The following is a 15,878-nucleotide window of genomic DNA, read 5'->3' as shown; positions in this document are numbered from 1 at the left end:
AATGCAAGTTATTACTCTAGAAAATTAGATAATGTACCATAAGCTCGTATATAAAGTAATAGCTATCCTTGTCCTCCTCGGCTGGATGTGTGATTTACTTTTGGTCGAAAAGTTGGCTTAAGGTGTTGTTTTGCATGATACTTTAATTCAAGTTACTAGCTGAAAAATAAAATGTACTACCTCCATTTCAAATTAATTATTTGTAACGATTAGACATTTTCTACTCACACTTTATGTTAAATTAATGCAAATACTTCCTCCGTTCTTTATTACTTGACCCGCTTTGACTTTTACACTATTCACTACCCCTCCTTTGACCGTCTTTTAGGAATAATATGTAAGGAAAAATATATTCATGTATGATCTTTTTGGATTCGTCTCAATAACTACTATCATAATATACAACTTTTATAATTTTTACTTATGGAAATTTTAAGTTATTGATCATTAAAGTTTTGCATTGGCAAGCGTGATAAAAGAAACAGGTCAAGTAAAAAAGAATAGAGGAAGTAATATACTACCTCCGTTAACCATTATCTGCAACTTTGGGGAGAGGAACGGACTCCAATGCAAAACTTCTTAATGGTGCTTAACAAAAAGTAAGGGTATGTCATTAATAGTTAATCAATTTCCACCAAAAAAAAAATTAATAGTTAATCAATCCAAATCTAAAAAAAATAAAATAAAATAAAAAATTTGAAAGAACCATCTAGCGTCCCAGCCACCGAAACCACCGACGGAACCACCACCTCCACGAAAACACACCAAAACCCATATCGGCGACCACCCTCCAAAACCCACCGACGGAACCAACAAACCCACCCACCAGAACCTACGAAAACGACCCACCCACCTACGAAACCCACCCACCCACCAGAATCCAGAACCTACGAAACCCACCCACCCACCAAAAACGACCACCTACGAAAACCACCCACCGCGAACGACCACCACTGAAATCCACCCACCGAAAATGACCAACCCACCAGAAACTAAACCCCCAACTCGAACCCGGAATCACAACCCACCCCAATTCAAACCCAAAACCACCTAAGAAACCGACACATCCACCGAATACCCATCCAACCCACTGACAATAGCCTACGTCGTCTTCTTCTTCGTCGTCTTCTTGTTTGTCATACCAGATTTGGAATGAATTTGAAGGAGGAGGGAGAAAGGTAATGGGGAAGATGAAGAAGGTGAAAAATTAGGGTATGAATGAGGAGAAATTGGATGATTTTGAATTAGTTCGGTTGATTTCAATGAGTTATTAGGGAGATGAATTAAATTTGATAGGAGCAGTTAGATTAATTAGGTTAGATTAGTAATTAATTAATCATGTTTTTAAGAATATAATTGAAGTTATAAAGTTTTAAGTAAGGGTATTTTTGTAATTTTATTAATTTTTGTTTACCAAATATAGAAAGGTTTGGAAATGTTGCACATAATCTTTAGCGTCCATTTTTGATAAAAGTTGCAGATAATGGTTAACAGAGGTAGTATTAGCTAATAAATTGCTTATATATGCTACTAAATTATTTTTTAAATACTTGCTCCACTTTCCATTTGCGGTCGTTTTTAAATACTTGCTTCATTTCCTTATTTAGAAAGCTTTTACAATATTTAATTAATTTCACTCACGTAGTGGACCCAACATATATACTCTTTCCTCCAATTTTCTCCACTACTTTTGACTTTTACTTTTTTTTTATCCTTCCATCAACCCCACTACCTCCATATTTTATTACTTTCTCCTAAAACTCCGCGCATGGAGAAATGGAGTAAGTATTTAAAAACGGAGGGAGTATAAGCAATTAAAATGTCAATGTTATTAAATTATTAGATTGTCAATACAAGCTATTAAATTGATTTTGAACTACAAAATTGTTGATTTAAGTAATAGTATTATCAATATAATATGTTATTCAACCGTTGATATAAGCTATTTAATTTTCTTTTATTTTTAACGGTAAGATACGGATGGGCCCCTCACCCTAACACAGGAATGGAAGGATGAGGATCGAACCCCCAACCACTTAGGGGGAGATGGAGGGACTAACCATACATACCTCCATCTCCTATGCTCTCAAACTATTAATTAATTAATTGTTGACATAAGTTATTAATTTGTATATAAAAGTTACTAAATTTGCTACTATGGATTAGATTAACAATGAATCCAATGTTGTTAGCAAGCAAACAAGCAATCATAATTCATCATAGATGTACAAGTAAATATGTTAGCAAGCGGCTTATGCGATGCTGATTCGCAAGTCCATGGTGTCAGTGGTCAGTGATCCGGTTTCGGCTTCGTGGTGGAAACGCTTTTGGGGAATGCCGATTTTGTCCAAGTTGAGGATGTTTTGTTGGAAGCTACTTCATGATGCTTTACCTCTTTCTGCTTCTTTGCATTCTCGGGGACTTCTATCCCGTCTGTGTTCTTTGTGATGATTACTTGGAAACGACTTCGCATTTATTTCGAGATTGTCTGTTTGTTTCCCATCTCTTGACCACTAGTCCCCTAGGACTCCAGAGTACTTCTTTGAGTGTACACTCGTTTACTCGCTGGTTCATAGAGCTTATTTCTGATTATGGGAAGTCTCAGAATTGGCATAGTCTAGCCACTTTGGTCTCTCTTTTATGGGCTATTTGGCTTACTCGTAATCAAATTGTTTTTAGACAGGCGCTCTGGTCTCTTGCTTCCGTTCTTCATATTTTTGAAGAATGGGTATCGCATAGCTCGGAGGCTGCTGGACTTTCTAGCTCTATTTTGTCTTTCCGGCAACGTCTGTCTCCGTGTCCTCCTCCTGTTACATCATGGTGTTTACGTGGCTTATATTCTGGTATCGTAGATTGTTGTATACTCTTTGATGGTGCTTGGAACAATCGTGATCAAACTGCAGGGACAGGTTGGATGTTCAGAGAGGAGCTTTCCCCTACTGTATTGGGTGGGTGTGCCCGAGCCTGTCGGACTTCGTCAGCTTTACAGTCGAAACTACAGGCTTGCTTATGGGCTCTTCAAGCTGCTAGACGAAAAGGTTTTTTGTGTCCTCTCCTGTATACTGATAACTCAGTTCTGGTTTCCATGTTATGTCGTTCGTGCTCGGATGATATTACTTGTGTTTGGTTGTTGGGGGCTATCAGAGATATTCTGTTACAATTTGATTCCTGCTGGATTCGTAAGGTTCCTCGTCTCTGGATTGCTCCAGCTCGTTGGTTGGTTGTTCGTGCTCGTCGACGCCATTTTCTTTTCTGGTCTTTTGATAGTTGTTTTCTTTCCTTTGTTATTTTGTGTTTTCTTGTTTTTACTATTTCTCATTTTGTACTTCTGTTTCGTTGTACGATATCTTTGTAAAAAAAAATATATGTTAGCAAGCAAGCAAGAGATTATTTCTCATGTTAGATATACATCTTTCACATATCATATTGTATTGTATAGGTTGTGTTTCCTAATATAATCGTTCAAAATATACTCCTTGCTAACGTGTCTAACATTTTGTAAAGAAGGTCTAAACTGTTGCCACATCACAAGATATTGGAAATTGGAGTGAGTTTCCATCTTCCATGCCAAAGTTAGCGTAGTAAATCACTTAATCACACCCACCTTTGATCCCTCTCTTCCACTTATACACAAGACAAGCAAAATAGCTATGAAAAACCTTATAAATCAGATTCTAGACGTTGCAACTTCATGCTTAGCTTTCATAGCTTTAATCTTTATTCTTCCACCTTTCTTATGTTTGAGGTTTTTTCTCTCAAGTCTGAATTCCATCTTTAGCGAAAATGTGTCCGGAAAAGTTGTGCTCATTACCGGGGCATCCTCCGGCATCGGCGAGGTTTGTGTACCTTGGGTCCATACTTGTTTGTTGTCTCTATGGTTCCTCTCGTTTTTACATGCAACATGTTGACTTTGGCATTATTATAAACTGTTTATTATATTCTTTACTGTAATAATTAAGAGTAAATTTATTTGTTTATATCTTCAGAATATATAAGTGCAAACTATACGGGGTATACAAAATTGATATTGTGAAAGTACGTATGGGGATAAGTTTAATAAGACTCCACTTAATTATATTTTTCCTTACCTTTAAATTGTACTGTTTTGCATAGTTAATGAATAGTGTGTGAGTAGTAGGAAAACCTAATTGTTGTTATTATTAAAATGTCAAATTTTTAAGAATGTAGCATGGGAGAGATTTATATTTTATGACTTTGCACTGAAGATATTCATGTTTTATGACTTTGTATTGAAGATCGTGAAAAATCAAATAAAACAATCTTTTTAAAGTAAGATGAAATATAAGTATAAAATAGAATCTAGTTGTATCTAGGCATAGCAATATGATAAATCACAAATAACAAAAATCTACGTCACATCTGGTATGTCATAAATCATGGAAATGGTAATGGAGTTGTACCTAATTTTTGTTAGGATTTCTTATGTTCATCACCATGTCAATGGAAATCAATTTCCAAACATGTGGTTTCGTGCATAAAATTTCATTACCACACAATACCACATCTAAAATGATAATGGATGGTAATGAAAAATTGTGAAGAAAATGAGGCATATGAGGAGATAGAAGCACTAACCTGTATGTATATTGCCATATATTTTTTCCCATAAAAAAATCATTACCTCTACCTCTCCTCTAATGCCAAACGGGTCTTTTGGACAATGCTAATGTTATATATATATATATATATATATATATATATATATATATATATATATATATATATATATATATATATATATATATATATATATATGGAAAATTTGACAATTACCACCTTCTGTTATGTCCATTTTAGCAATTATCACCTTCTATTTTTTTTTTTTTGAAAATTACCACCTTCTATTTTCAAAAACATCAAAAGTTACCACCTTCTTGCCTCCCAACTACCACATGACGTCATTTTGGGCTCATTCTTTCCCATTCCTCCCTATTTCCCTCACATTTCTCATTCCTAACTCAATTCTCATCCCCCTTTCACTTTTTTCCCCCCAAACAATCAAAAACACTTCAATTCACTCATCCAAATCAAAATTAACGAACAATTATTGGTGGTTTGGGGGGAAAAAAGTGAAAGGGGAGATGAGAATCCAAATAGGAATGAGAAATGTGAGGAAAATAGGAAGGAAAGGGAAAGAATGGGCCCAAAATGACATCACGTGGTAGTTGGGGGGCAAGAAGGTGGTAATTTTCAAAAAAAAAATAGAAGGTGGTAATTGTTAAAATGGACATAACAGAAGGTGGTAATTGTCAAAATTTCCATATATATATATATATATATATATATATATATATATATATATATATATATATATATATATATATATATATATATATAATAATAATAATAATAAATTTTCATGTTATTCTATGTATGGTTTCTATCATTGGCATTGTTAACCTGTTTGCATCCCAAATACTTTTTTTCTTTTGGGGGGGGGGGGGGGGGGAGGAAAATAAAGTTGATGTGTAGTTTTGTAATGGAAATACCTTGTATTCGTTGGCACTACCACTTTGTCATTCTCTCACAGATGATATTGACTTATTTTGATCCTCAAAGCATCTTGCATATGAGTATGCAAAGAGAGGAGCCATATTAGCCCTTGTAGCCAGACGGGGGCAACGTCTCCAAAATGTTGCTGAAATCAGCCGTTATCTCGGTGCACCTGATGTTCTCGTCATCTCTGCAGATGTTTGCAATGTTGAAGATTCTAAGCATTTCATCAATGAAACAGTGAATCATTTTGGTAGATGTAAGTAAAGTTTATGCTTGAAGCTTTGCATGGGTATATGCATAACATATTGAATTTACTAGTGGATGAATTAGTGCATCAGATTATAACTACAAGAAGATTATTTACATGTATGCTACACAACAGTATCATAACCAAAAAAATTTAATACAGAATAGATATCATCCTACATTCAAAGACAAGATGCAAAAAATAATATTTAAAGAAAATTGGCCACATTAGGACAATGACGTACACAATTTGAACAGGATACCTCTCCCAGCTCCGATCCCCTGGGCTTTAAGCTGAGCGTCCACATTACATCACAATATTATGATACTATAGAAACATGGAAATTTTATTGACAAATCTTCTATCATTTCATAATATATATACCATAAAGTAGTTCATTACAATGGGCCATTATGGCAAGGCGGGAGGAGGGAATCATAGCAAACAAACACCTTACAATTTGTAATTGACAATTTGTCCTTGCATTCACGCACCCTGCAATGAAAGTGGACCATTTGGTGAACAATGCTGGAATTTCCACAATGAGCATGCTAGAAGAATTCCCTGACGTAACAAATGCTGCACCTGTGATGGTAAATCTTGTTCATTAATACTTTTCAGCTTCTGTATACAGGTTTAACCCTTGCAGTAAGCCGACACAGCTTATTAATGACTAACCCCTCCTCGAGATCTTTTCAGGAAACGAACTTCTGGGGCTCAGTTTATAGTACCCACTTTGCAATTCCACATCTAAAAACAAGCAGAGGCAAGATAATAGTTACTGCCTCATCTGGCGCGTGGTTGCCTGTTCCACGAATGGCTTTCTACTCTGTGAACATCTCATCATAATTGATATAACCAATTCTTTGCTTCTTCGTCATTTCTTCATCTCACTTGTTTACCTATGGCCCTTACAGGCAAGTAAAGCAGCAGTAATAAGCTTCTTCGAGACATTGAGAGTTGAGCTTGGAGGAGACATAGGGATCACAATTGTAACTCCTGGGCTGACTGAATCAGAATTGATCAAAGGAAAGATCCTCTCAAAGGAAGGCAAAATGGTACTTGATCAAGATATGAGAGATGTAAGTGTGCCTCGTATCTTTTCTAGAGTTGCATTTCAAAAACAAGATAATGAAACTATGTTCAATTACAGCATATGCCATGATGTCCATCATATAGAACATAAGACAAACCTTCTATGCAGTAAATTCTTTGATTCATGTTGCCAGCAAAATACATCCAGAGAGACACGTGTTAATAAAATATAAAATAGAACATAGAAGGTAAACTAGAAACATCACAGGAATTAATCAAGGTCATTAAAAATAAATATAAAAAAAAAACTGTGAAATTTATGATGGACTACTAAATTCTTCATAAACAAATATTCTACTTCAAACTAAGAAATTTGATTGAACAACCTACATTTAACTTGATCAACTCATTGATGACTAATAAGAATTTCTGAAACAAACGTTAATCACAACTTCATCTAGCAAAAAGTGTAGTAAGAATGTAAGATAGTCTTGAAAGCTGATAGGATATAGTATAGATATAAATTGAATTCCTATTCTGCAGTTGGTGAAATTTTCTTATATTAACCAATCTTTTTTAAGTGGAAACATATGATGTTACATCAAAAGTAGCACAAAGTTCTCCACAAAACTGCATATAAACCAATCTTTTCAAAGTGTTAACATCATATGTTTACAGCACAATAACTGATTTGAGTCATCTGCTGCTTTATCATATTTTATGCCAGGTACAAATTAGTGCAGTCCCAGTAACATCAGTGGAGAGATGTGCAAAGGCTATTGTAGATAGTGCTTGCCATGGTGACAGATATTTGACAGTACCATCATGGATGAGGGTAACAATCCTATGGAAGGCATTTCTACCCGAAGTACTAGAGTGGTGCAATCGCATGCTGTTAGTGGCTGGACCAGAAAGACCACCAACAGAAGCGCCTAGCAAGAAAATCCTAGATCTTACTGGATTGCGAAAAGTCATGTATCCACCTTCAATCCAATGATCAAAGTCCATAGTTGTCACCGGTTGTGACAATTGAATATGTAGAATAACATCAAATTTTTGTAGGAATGCACTTATGCACTGTTGAGACTAAAAATTAACGCCCCCCTTGGCAAAATTACCAATACATATGTTCTAAGACGAACACTATACATTAGCCATGGAATACCATTTCCTTAGTATAGCAGTCCAAGTCTCCAAGATACAATAGTATAACCATTCTTAAGAGAAAAAAAATCTAAACAGCAAATAACTGCATCCAACTCAAGCTGGCTGAATTTGGTTGCTCATACAACCAAGTGTACTTCACCGTGGCATATGGATTCCACTTGGTTTATAGATCCGCAAACGATCAAGTGTAATTCACCTTGGTTTTAAATCCGCATAGCCCTCCCATAGTCTAATCCCACAAAAATTTCCTAATAACTGCAACAATACCAATACGAACTTATCTAAGGATTTTGATGATACTACCCAACAAGTATGCAAAATCATCATACCTTTCACAAGGGAGGAGGGGGGTTATCAAAACCATTTTTTCAAGGCAAAAGTCATCAAAACCACATTGGGGAACTTTGCTATCCAATCTTTAGAACGTGTGACAATGCATGATAGCATTTCTCGTCAGCAAACAACTTCAAAATCTTTACACGAGAATCAAACAGTTAATAAGTTATATAACTTGTATTCAGAAGAATTCTCGAAAATGGACGTGGAATATGAGTTTAAATGTACATGTACCTCTATAGATCTCCAATAGTGGAGATCGCTCGGTTGTGAACACACTATCTTGAAGGAGACAGAGTGCCGAGACCTTTGGACTTCAGTATATTACCAAACAGAAGAGAAAACCTTTCCATATCAAATTCCACCATGCTCCAAAATGGATTAATGTAGAATAGAAAACTGTAAAGCAAACTTCTGCCTTTCAGATAAAGTCACTGTTCAGTATCATACTTGCAAAAGGCAGTCTCAACTCCCAATCATAACAAGAAACAAATATTGCCAACCTTAGCAAACACCTTCCCAACCTTACAAGGCAAGCAACTTGAAATGATACCTCAATGTGACCCATCCATATCAAGATACACTTACTGATTCACCTATTCACATATCTTAGAATTTCCATATCATTGTGTTTGCAGTAATCAAGAAAGGAACCACAGTGCATTTGTCAGCTCAAGGCGACAAATTGATCACATTTAACTGGCTATTTTGGAACATTGAGCCAGAAGAGGCAGGCTTCAGTCTTTTGAAAAGTAACAATGCATCTGACGCAGGGCAATCTTGGTTCATCTCAAGAGCAATCGGGTACGTAGAAGTCTCATTCATCTCCACAAGCATCGTACCCTGAAAGAGAGAAAAAATGAGGTAACAATTGCTCTTTCATCTTATGAGATAGCTGCTAAAGGAAGAAAGAAAGGGGGTGGGAGGGGGCCTGGGAAGTGGGAAGCCAAGATATGACAATCATCCCTTTCCAGGGAAAATAACTATGATTAACCATCCTCATAAATGCAAGCGCTAAGAGGAAAAGTGAATTCTAAAAGAGCTTGCCTCAAAATTCATTAAGAATAATTGAAATTGATTCAATTTCTTCTTCACGTCTCCAGCTACTTTCTCATTTGAGGAGGAAAGAGCAGCATTCACCTCTTCAGGTGAATAACCTATAGCTTTCTGCACAACCTGATAAAAGACAATGATACTACAATTCAGAGTGTCACAAAATTCACATATAAGTGCATAACAAAAGCAAGCCAACAACTCGACTCACATCATGGTGAATGAAGATTTCAGATATAAGGCTCCCATCTTCAACATAAACCTGAAGCTCAAACGTAGATCGCCCCTTGTACCGAAATCTATTCACACCAGTCACAATGCACTGCAAAATTAATATAAGATATCACAATTAATAACAAGTGCCAAAATAAGCCATGGTCGAAGTCACACATATAAACTCATACTCTAAATAGAATTTTATCTATATATAAGAACACATCAGAGGATCAAAAAAATTGTATAAGAATGAAGCCAAGTATCGACCAAACCTCAGTTTCAAAATTTTTACATTGTAGGCTATCTACACTTGTGAATAACAACTGAGTTTAATAAAAAAGAAAATAGTCATGGTAGTGTCAAGAAATGGAGAGAGAATCTGCTAGGAAATACAACATTGAGTTCAACAATAACAAAGTGGACATATTTGCAAAAAGATTACATCATAATCTCGTAGCAATATGATACATCCATCGTCAATTATGCACTTTAAGAGCCTATAGAAACAATCAAAGGCATTTAAAGATGATAAAACAGAAGCATATACCTTGATCTTCCCTCGGACAGACGGCTGGTTACCCTGCACAGCAGCCCATTTTGCTGACAGACTTGCCAAATATATGAAAGGTAATTCCTTCTCTCCACTAAATATAAAGGGTTGCTCCATATAATCAAGCATGAGAGCATCTTCATTTTCAATGGCAGTGGCAGAAACTGGATTAATCCCAGTAGATTGTCTAGCAGGAGCTTGCTCAGAGCCTTCGGCTGCCGTAGGAAACTTCTGAGCATTTATACTGATAGAACAATGTGCAGTCTCTCGGCTAATAAGATGCTCAGAAGATACTCTACCATTAAGTGGTTCAGAAGTTTCCCTACTTGAAGGATGCACACGAGCTTCAACACTGTTATTACATTGAGCAGTTTCTCTACTGATGTAATTTTGAGCAGAGTCTCTACTTAGAGAATGTTGGTCAGTTCTTTCTGAAGGAAGCTCACTAACAGTTCTGCCTGCCAGAGGAACTTGCCTAATCCTACTGCTTGGATCAACACCTGCCACATAAGAGCAAAATCATACTTTATACGTGATTTCATATAATCATATGCGATTGAGATCACACAATTTTCCTTAAATATTGAATGAGAGAGCAAAAAAACAATTTTGAAATCTTTTTGGAAAACCAGCAAATAGGTATATTAAATTAAAAATTCATACATCTAGCTAGCAACACAACTGCTACTGAAAACATCTCTCTGTATGCATCGTAACATATAAAATAAACTTTATGAAGGTAATAAGTCAATAGATCAAAAGACCTTACACAAGCAACTTACTCAAAATCTAACCATGCATGCATCATCTAGATTTGAGTACAAAATGAGCAATCTCAAAACGTTTAGCCACAAAATCAAAGAAAACAGAATCCAACAATACACTCACCAGTAAAGGAGGTCCTTGTCCGACATTTAAAAGATAGCATTAACAAATAGAATTTTTTATTGTAAGAAAAAAAAAATCTATTTAATCTGACAAACTGAGAATTTAGATAATAGACAGCAAACTGAATTTATGTTTACTTAAAAATGTATATACTACCTCTGATCTACCATTTTGATTATGCACATTTACCAATGCACCACTTTGATCAAAAATATCTATAGCTGCATATTACTGTAATAAAGATACATATGTTGAATACAAATAAACTACTCGTTGGGACGAATCAAATAATACCCTTTATGACTATGTTATGTTGTATACATTGAGAGTAATTTAGAAAATTCTGAATAATGCCAAGAATCCAAATGGGAAGAACAAAAAGGGCCAGAAGGAGTACAAGCCCTAAAAATTTATGTTGTTATGATAGATACTCAAAAAACCAAGTTTGCCCTTGCCCAACCCACTTTCTTATATTCATTTCTCTCATTTCTAATCACATGGGGTTTTTGGTCTAAAATTCTTAGGCCATCCATTTGGAAATGTAATAATCAAATAAAAAAAGGAAGTAGTGATTACATGAACACAATTCATAAAGAACAAAAGGTGAATATGGAAGAGTACATTAATTATACAAAACAAAAATAAATATGAAACAGCCCAAACAAATTTGGACAGCAATTCAGAAACAAAGTGGAAAGATCTATGTCCTCCCAATCAAACCATCAAAATAATAAACGAAGCTACAGCTCAGTAGCTTACCCAAGGTATTTCCACGCAACTGAGTGGCAGCATGTAGCATAGAAGTTGTGGTGTTCCCTGAGACATGATTAGCATCATCCAATGGCATGGCTTCATTAGTAACATCATTTTGTGGCCAAGCAGCACGGGTTGCTCTCACCGACAATGGAGGAACAGTACCATTTCTTGTTCTGGATACATTTAATTTAAGGGGAAGAAACAATAAATAAGTAAATTTATATCTCAAACTTCAACACAGCTCACCAACTTGCTTCTGTGCTAGCAAAAAAGTAGGATTCCATTCTAAACACATGTCAACATAAGAAAATAGAAATTTACCATTACAGACGATAAGAAATGTGTCAACTACAATTATTCTTAGCATGTGTACATTGAAGATCACTTCATAAATTATAATTATGTTTATTTTCCATTGCCTTCTTTCCTAGCACATCAAACAAAAGGAAATTAAACATTTATTTATTTGCTATTAATGTCCAATAATATAAAGAAATACTATGTACTTAACCCAATTATTTAAGAACTTAAACTAAACCAAATCAGCTAAAGACATGAGTCAAATATCAACCTAATTCAAAGCAAGTATCACAACCATAAGCTTTGAAATAGTAACAGCACTAAAACTTGAGCATTGCACCAGCTAAAACATAATATGAGTAAACAATACAGATATTGATATAAAGTTGTACAATATAGTTAGACATAAACTAAAAATATAAAAACCGAAAAAATTCCAAAGTGTAAGCGTATTCTCAAACTATAGGAAGATTGTACTCCCTCCATTTGATCTTCCATCACCAGTGCACCATATGGATTCAGTTACACAATTTAATAATACTCAAGGCTCTAAACACCCTATTTCCTATCCAAAAAGTACAAAATAAAATTTAAAATAACAAGGCTCACTTTTCACTCACTCTCATCTTTCATTAAAATCCATAGCTATAGTAAATAGAAAGGTATTTAGTAGAACAAAAGGAGAATTATCTTTAGATTGTAAAGAGTCATGTAACAATTTATTAAATAATTTCACAAAGCTTTACATAGTTTTTTGTAGTATGTTGTTATATAAGTATATTACATATAGATCTGATTTTCAAACATATTTTGAGCTGTTTCCATTGGTATAATGGTGATGAAATTCTGTAGCAAAAACCTACATCCTACGGAGTAATGGAGTATTATAATAAGCATTGGTCTATACTCTTATTCAGTTTATATATTTAAGCTTATTTATGTATTTTTATCAAACATTATACTCCAGTCATATTGTAATATATTTATTTTTTTAGATTGAAATGACATGCTAAGTGGCACAATCTATGCTTTCGAAAATCTCTTCGTTTAAATAATTAGATTGGCCAATTACTTCAAATTCTAAATTGATATTTCTTATCTTATAGTACAAGATACCTTCAACATAATGCTACAGAAGCAATTGTCCCAATAGGTTACAAAACTCCAAAGTGCTGGTACTAAATTATGAGCAACATGAAACTTTTCTTCAGAAATACATCAAAAATGATGCAGCTAGTATATCATACGAAGTATGTCAGTCATATGCACTGTGAATTTGATGATAAGAGGACATCAAAATCTAACCAAAACCAAAAAAAAAAATGAAACTAAAAAAAAAAAAAAAAAGAGAGAGAGAGAGAGACAAGCAGAAAGTCTTTTCACTTACAAATAAAACATTAACATGAATTGTTTGTACCTTTTTCCCCTTGGAGGCTTGTTAACTTCCTGAACGAGCCTCTGCCTGGCTGCCTCAAGCTCTTCAACAGAGCCACCAAGAATTTCCAATACTTCAGGAACCAACATCAGAATCCCACGCTGTACATTCACATCCCGAATGGCAACCTACACAAGAACACCAACTTTATTTAGTCTGTCAAAATGAAAATCATTAAACAGTTGCCAAAAGAGGTACCATCAGATCCAACAATACTTCATAGACATTAAAATGAGCTTTAAGATGATATATAACTATATAAGCAGCATTTGTTTTCGTTGAGGATGTGTCTGACCACACTCTCCGGTGGGTCATGAACAAATATAAGGAATAGATTTGTCCCAGCAAACAAAGATTTGCTTGATAATCTAAAGATAGACCAACTTCAGGGGTAAAAATGTAAAATGCCAATACAAAAAAAAATCTCATAACATGTAATTATCAAGACATAGAGCTCAGTCAACTCAATTGTATAAAAACCTCCATAGAACTCCATCTTATTTTGTCATTTACACACAAAATTTTCTTTTATAAAAAGACAAGGAACCATTTGGGTGGAAAGCAGAACTGCAAGATAGAATTTTAATGTCAGAAATCACAACAATAGGGTGCCCGTGTGGATAAATCTCACCGCCAATCATAAACTTAGCAAGAAACAAGATTACAGACCAATCATAACCAGAAGCATTACAAGTACGCATATGACAGATACTAAAATGATGAGTTGAGGAAAACAAATGCATTAAAGATGGTAGAGCAAGTCAACCTTAAACCCAGCAGGTGCAAGGGCTTCAAGACTTTTGATAGGCCTATACTCCATCCCAAATACACGTTGAACGCCATCGGTCATGGAGAGCTTGAGGCATCTTTTATGCCCTGAAGGTGCATTCTTGTATCTCTCCCTCAGGGGACAACTAATATTGACTACTTCATCAACCTAACAAAAAAAATTCCAAACGGTTTATTAGTCAGAAGTAACATATAACTCAAGTATGGTGAAACTCAGCTCACATCTTCCCCCCCCCCCCCCCCCCCCCCACCCCAGAAATTACCATGATATCTTAAATTCTTTGTCAAGATATGACATTAGCCTTTTTGTTGTATCTTCATTTTTGTGGAGAAGGGGGGCTGCTGAGGCATAAGACATATTGGTTTTTCTTTGTCATCAAAAACATGCAAATTTTTAGCCATCTTGGCGTTTATAAAGTTCTTGAGTACAACTGATTATATTTTAAACCTGTGATACGTCAATGTATCTAATACGCGGGTTTACAAAACTTGAGCCATTTTGAATAATTTTGACTATCAAGTCTCGTAATTTTGCTTCTCAAATCCTTAAATTAATACCCTCTAGACTTATAATAATGTAACTTATTTCATCAATCAAATGCTATCAATAACAATTCCAAAAAGATAACATATACCATCATTTACTGACACAATGGGAAAAAATATAGTTAAAGGGCAAATTTGCAACCTTTTGATTATATTTCTTTTTTGCTCAATGATCCACATAATTAGCATGCCATTTTTTAAGCTTTACAAACTTCTATGGACTGTCAAAATCACCACTTCAAACTAAAATATAAGTTTTAAATACATAAGTTACCAGCATCAAAATATCATCAAGCTTTCTAGGATGATCTTAAAGCCCTAAATCAAAAATAAGATAAAAAAAGCTAGAATTTGATACAAATTTTGTACCAATATCAACCAAATTAGACAACTTTCACGAAAAAATTAAAGAGAAACATCATTACCTGTAAAACAAAAGGGCCAGTAAGATCAACAAGATGCAAATCCTTCACATTTTCAGGAAGAATTCCAGCACCAGAACAATTCATATCCGAAATCAAAACCTGCCCAAAACAAAGCTTAGCCTTAGTTTCAACATCGAAATTGGCAAAACCCGGGACAGTATTCTGAAGCCCTAATTTACAAGAATCAAGCCACTCTCTCCTCAAATTCACCCCCATTCTCCTCAAATGATCATTAACCGGACAACCCGAAGCGGCGAAAGCAGTAACCACCGGCGGAGGAGAGATATCATCCGAAACATCCATAAATTCCTCACCGGAAATATGAACTGACGGATGTTGGGAGGCGGCGGTGGTGGTGGTGGAATTTAGGGTTACAGAATTTATATTAGGGATAGGGTTTGGAGATGGAATTTCAATTTCTTCTTCTTCATCGTCTTCTGGTTGAACCGTCATTGGTTCGTCGAAGACGGCATTGACATCTTGTTCTGGCGGTTGTTGTTGTTGTTGCTGCGGTGGTTGAAGGTGGTTAGGGTTTTCGTGTTGCGGAATGTCTTCTTCGTCTTCGGAGGAGTAGTAGACGGTGCGAAGTCGCCTTCTTGACATTGAATTGAACTTTGA

At 35.2% G+C, this 15,878-nt stretch overlaps 3 protein-coding genes across 3 annotated transcripts; 2 read left to right on the top strand and 1 right to left on the bottom strand.

The window, feature by feature from the left end:
- Positions 1-2,380: 2,380 nt before the first annotated feature.
- Positions 2,381-3,355, top strand: LOC145596996 (uncharacterized). Its single transcript, XM_081653184.1, has one exon. The coding sequence runs from the start codon at positions 2,381-2,383 to the stop codon at positions 3,353-3,355; it is 975 nt and encodes a 324-aa protein (XP_081509310.1).
- A 295-nt stretch (positions 3,356-3,650) lies between these two features.
- LOC145596995 (11-beta-hydroxysteroid dehydrogenase A-like) lies at positions 3,651-7,796 on the top strand. Its single transcript, XM_081653183.1, has 6 exons — positions 3,651-3,836; positions 5,581-5,773; positions 6,272-6,357; positions 6,464-6,595; positions 6,682-6,846; positions 7,527-7,796. The coding sequence occupies exons 1-6, from the start codon at positions 3,651-3,653 to the stop codon at positions 7,794-7,796; spliced, it is 1,032 nt and encodes a 343-aa protein (XP_081509309.1).
- LOC145597800 (recQ-mediated genome instability protein 1-like) lies at positions 7,529-15,878 on the bottom strand. The gene is made up of 8 exons (XM_081654045.1): positions 15,261-15,878; positions 14,267-14,437; positions 13,483-13,628; positions 11,769-11,938; positions 10,119-10,621; positions 9,567-9,677; positions 9,350-9,478; positions 7,529-9,145 (listed from the first exon to the last, which is right to left on the bottom strand). The coding sequence occupies exons 1-8, from the start codon at positions 15,861-15,863 to the stop codon at positions 8,975-8,977; spliced, it is 2,004 nt and encodes a 667-aa protein (XP_081510171.1). The 5' UTR covers positions 15,864-15,878; the 3' UTR covers positions 7,529-8,974.

Source organism: Chenopodium album, chromosome 20, assembly GCF_948465745.1.
Source record: "Chenopodium album chromosome 20, dcCheAlbu1.1, whole genome shotgun sequence".
In the NCBI taxonomy this organism is placed as follows: domain Eukaryota; kingdom Viridiplantae; phylum Streptophyta; class Magnoliopsida; order Caryophyllales; family Amaranthaceae; genus Chenopodium; species Chenopodium album.
Note: the sequence above shows the minus strand (reverse complement) of the source record. Positions and strands in the feature narration are given on the sequence as shown.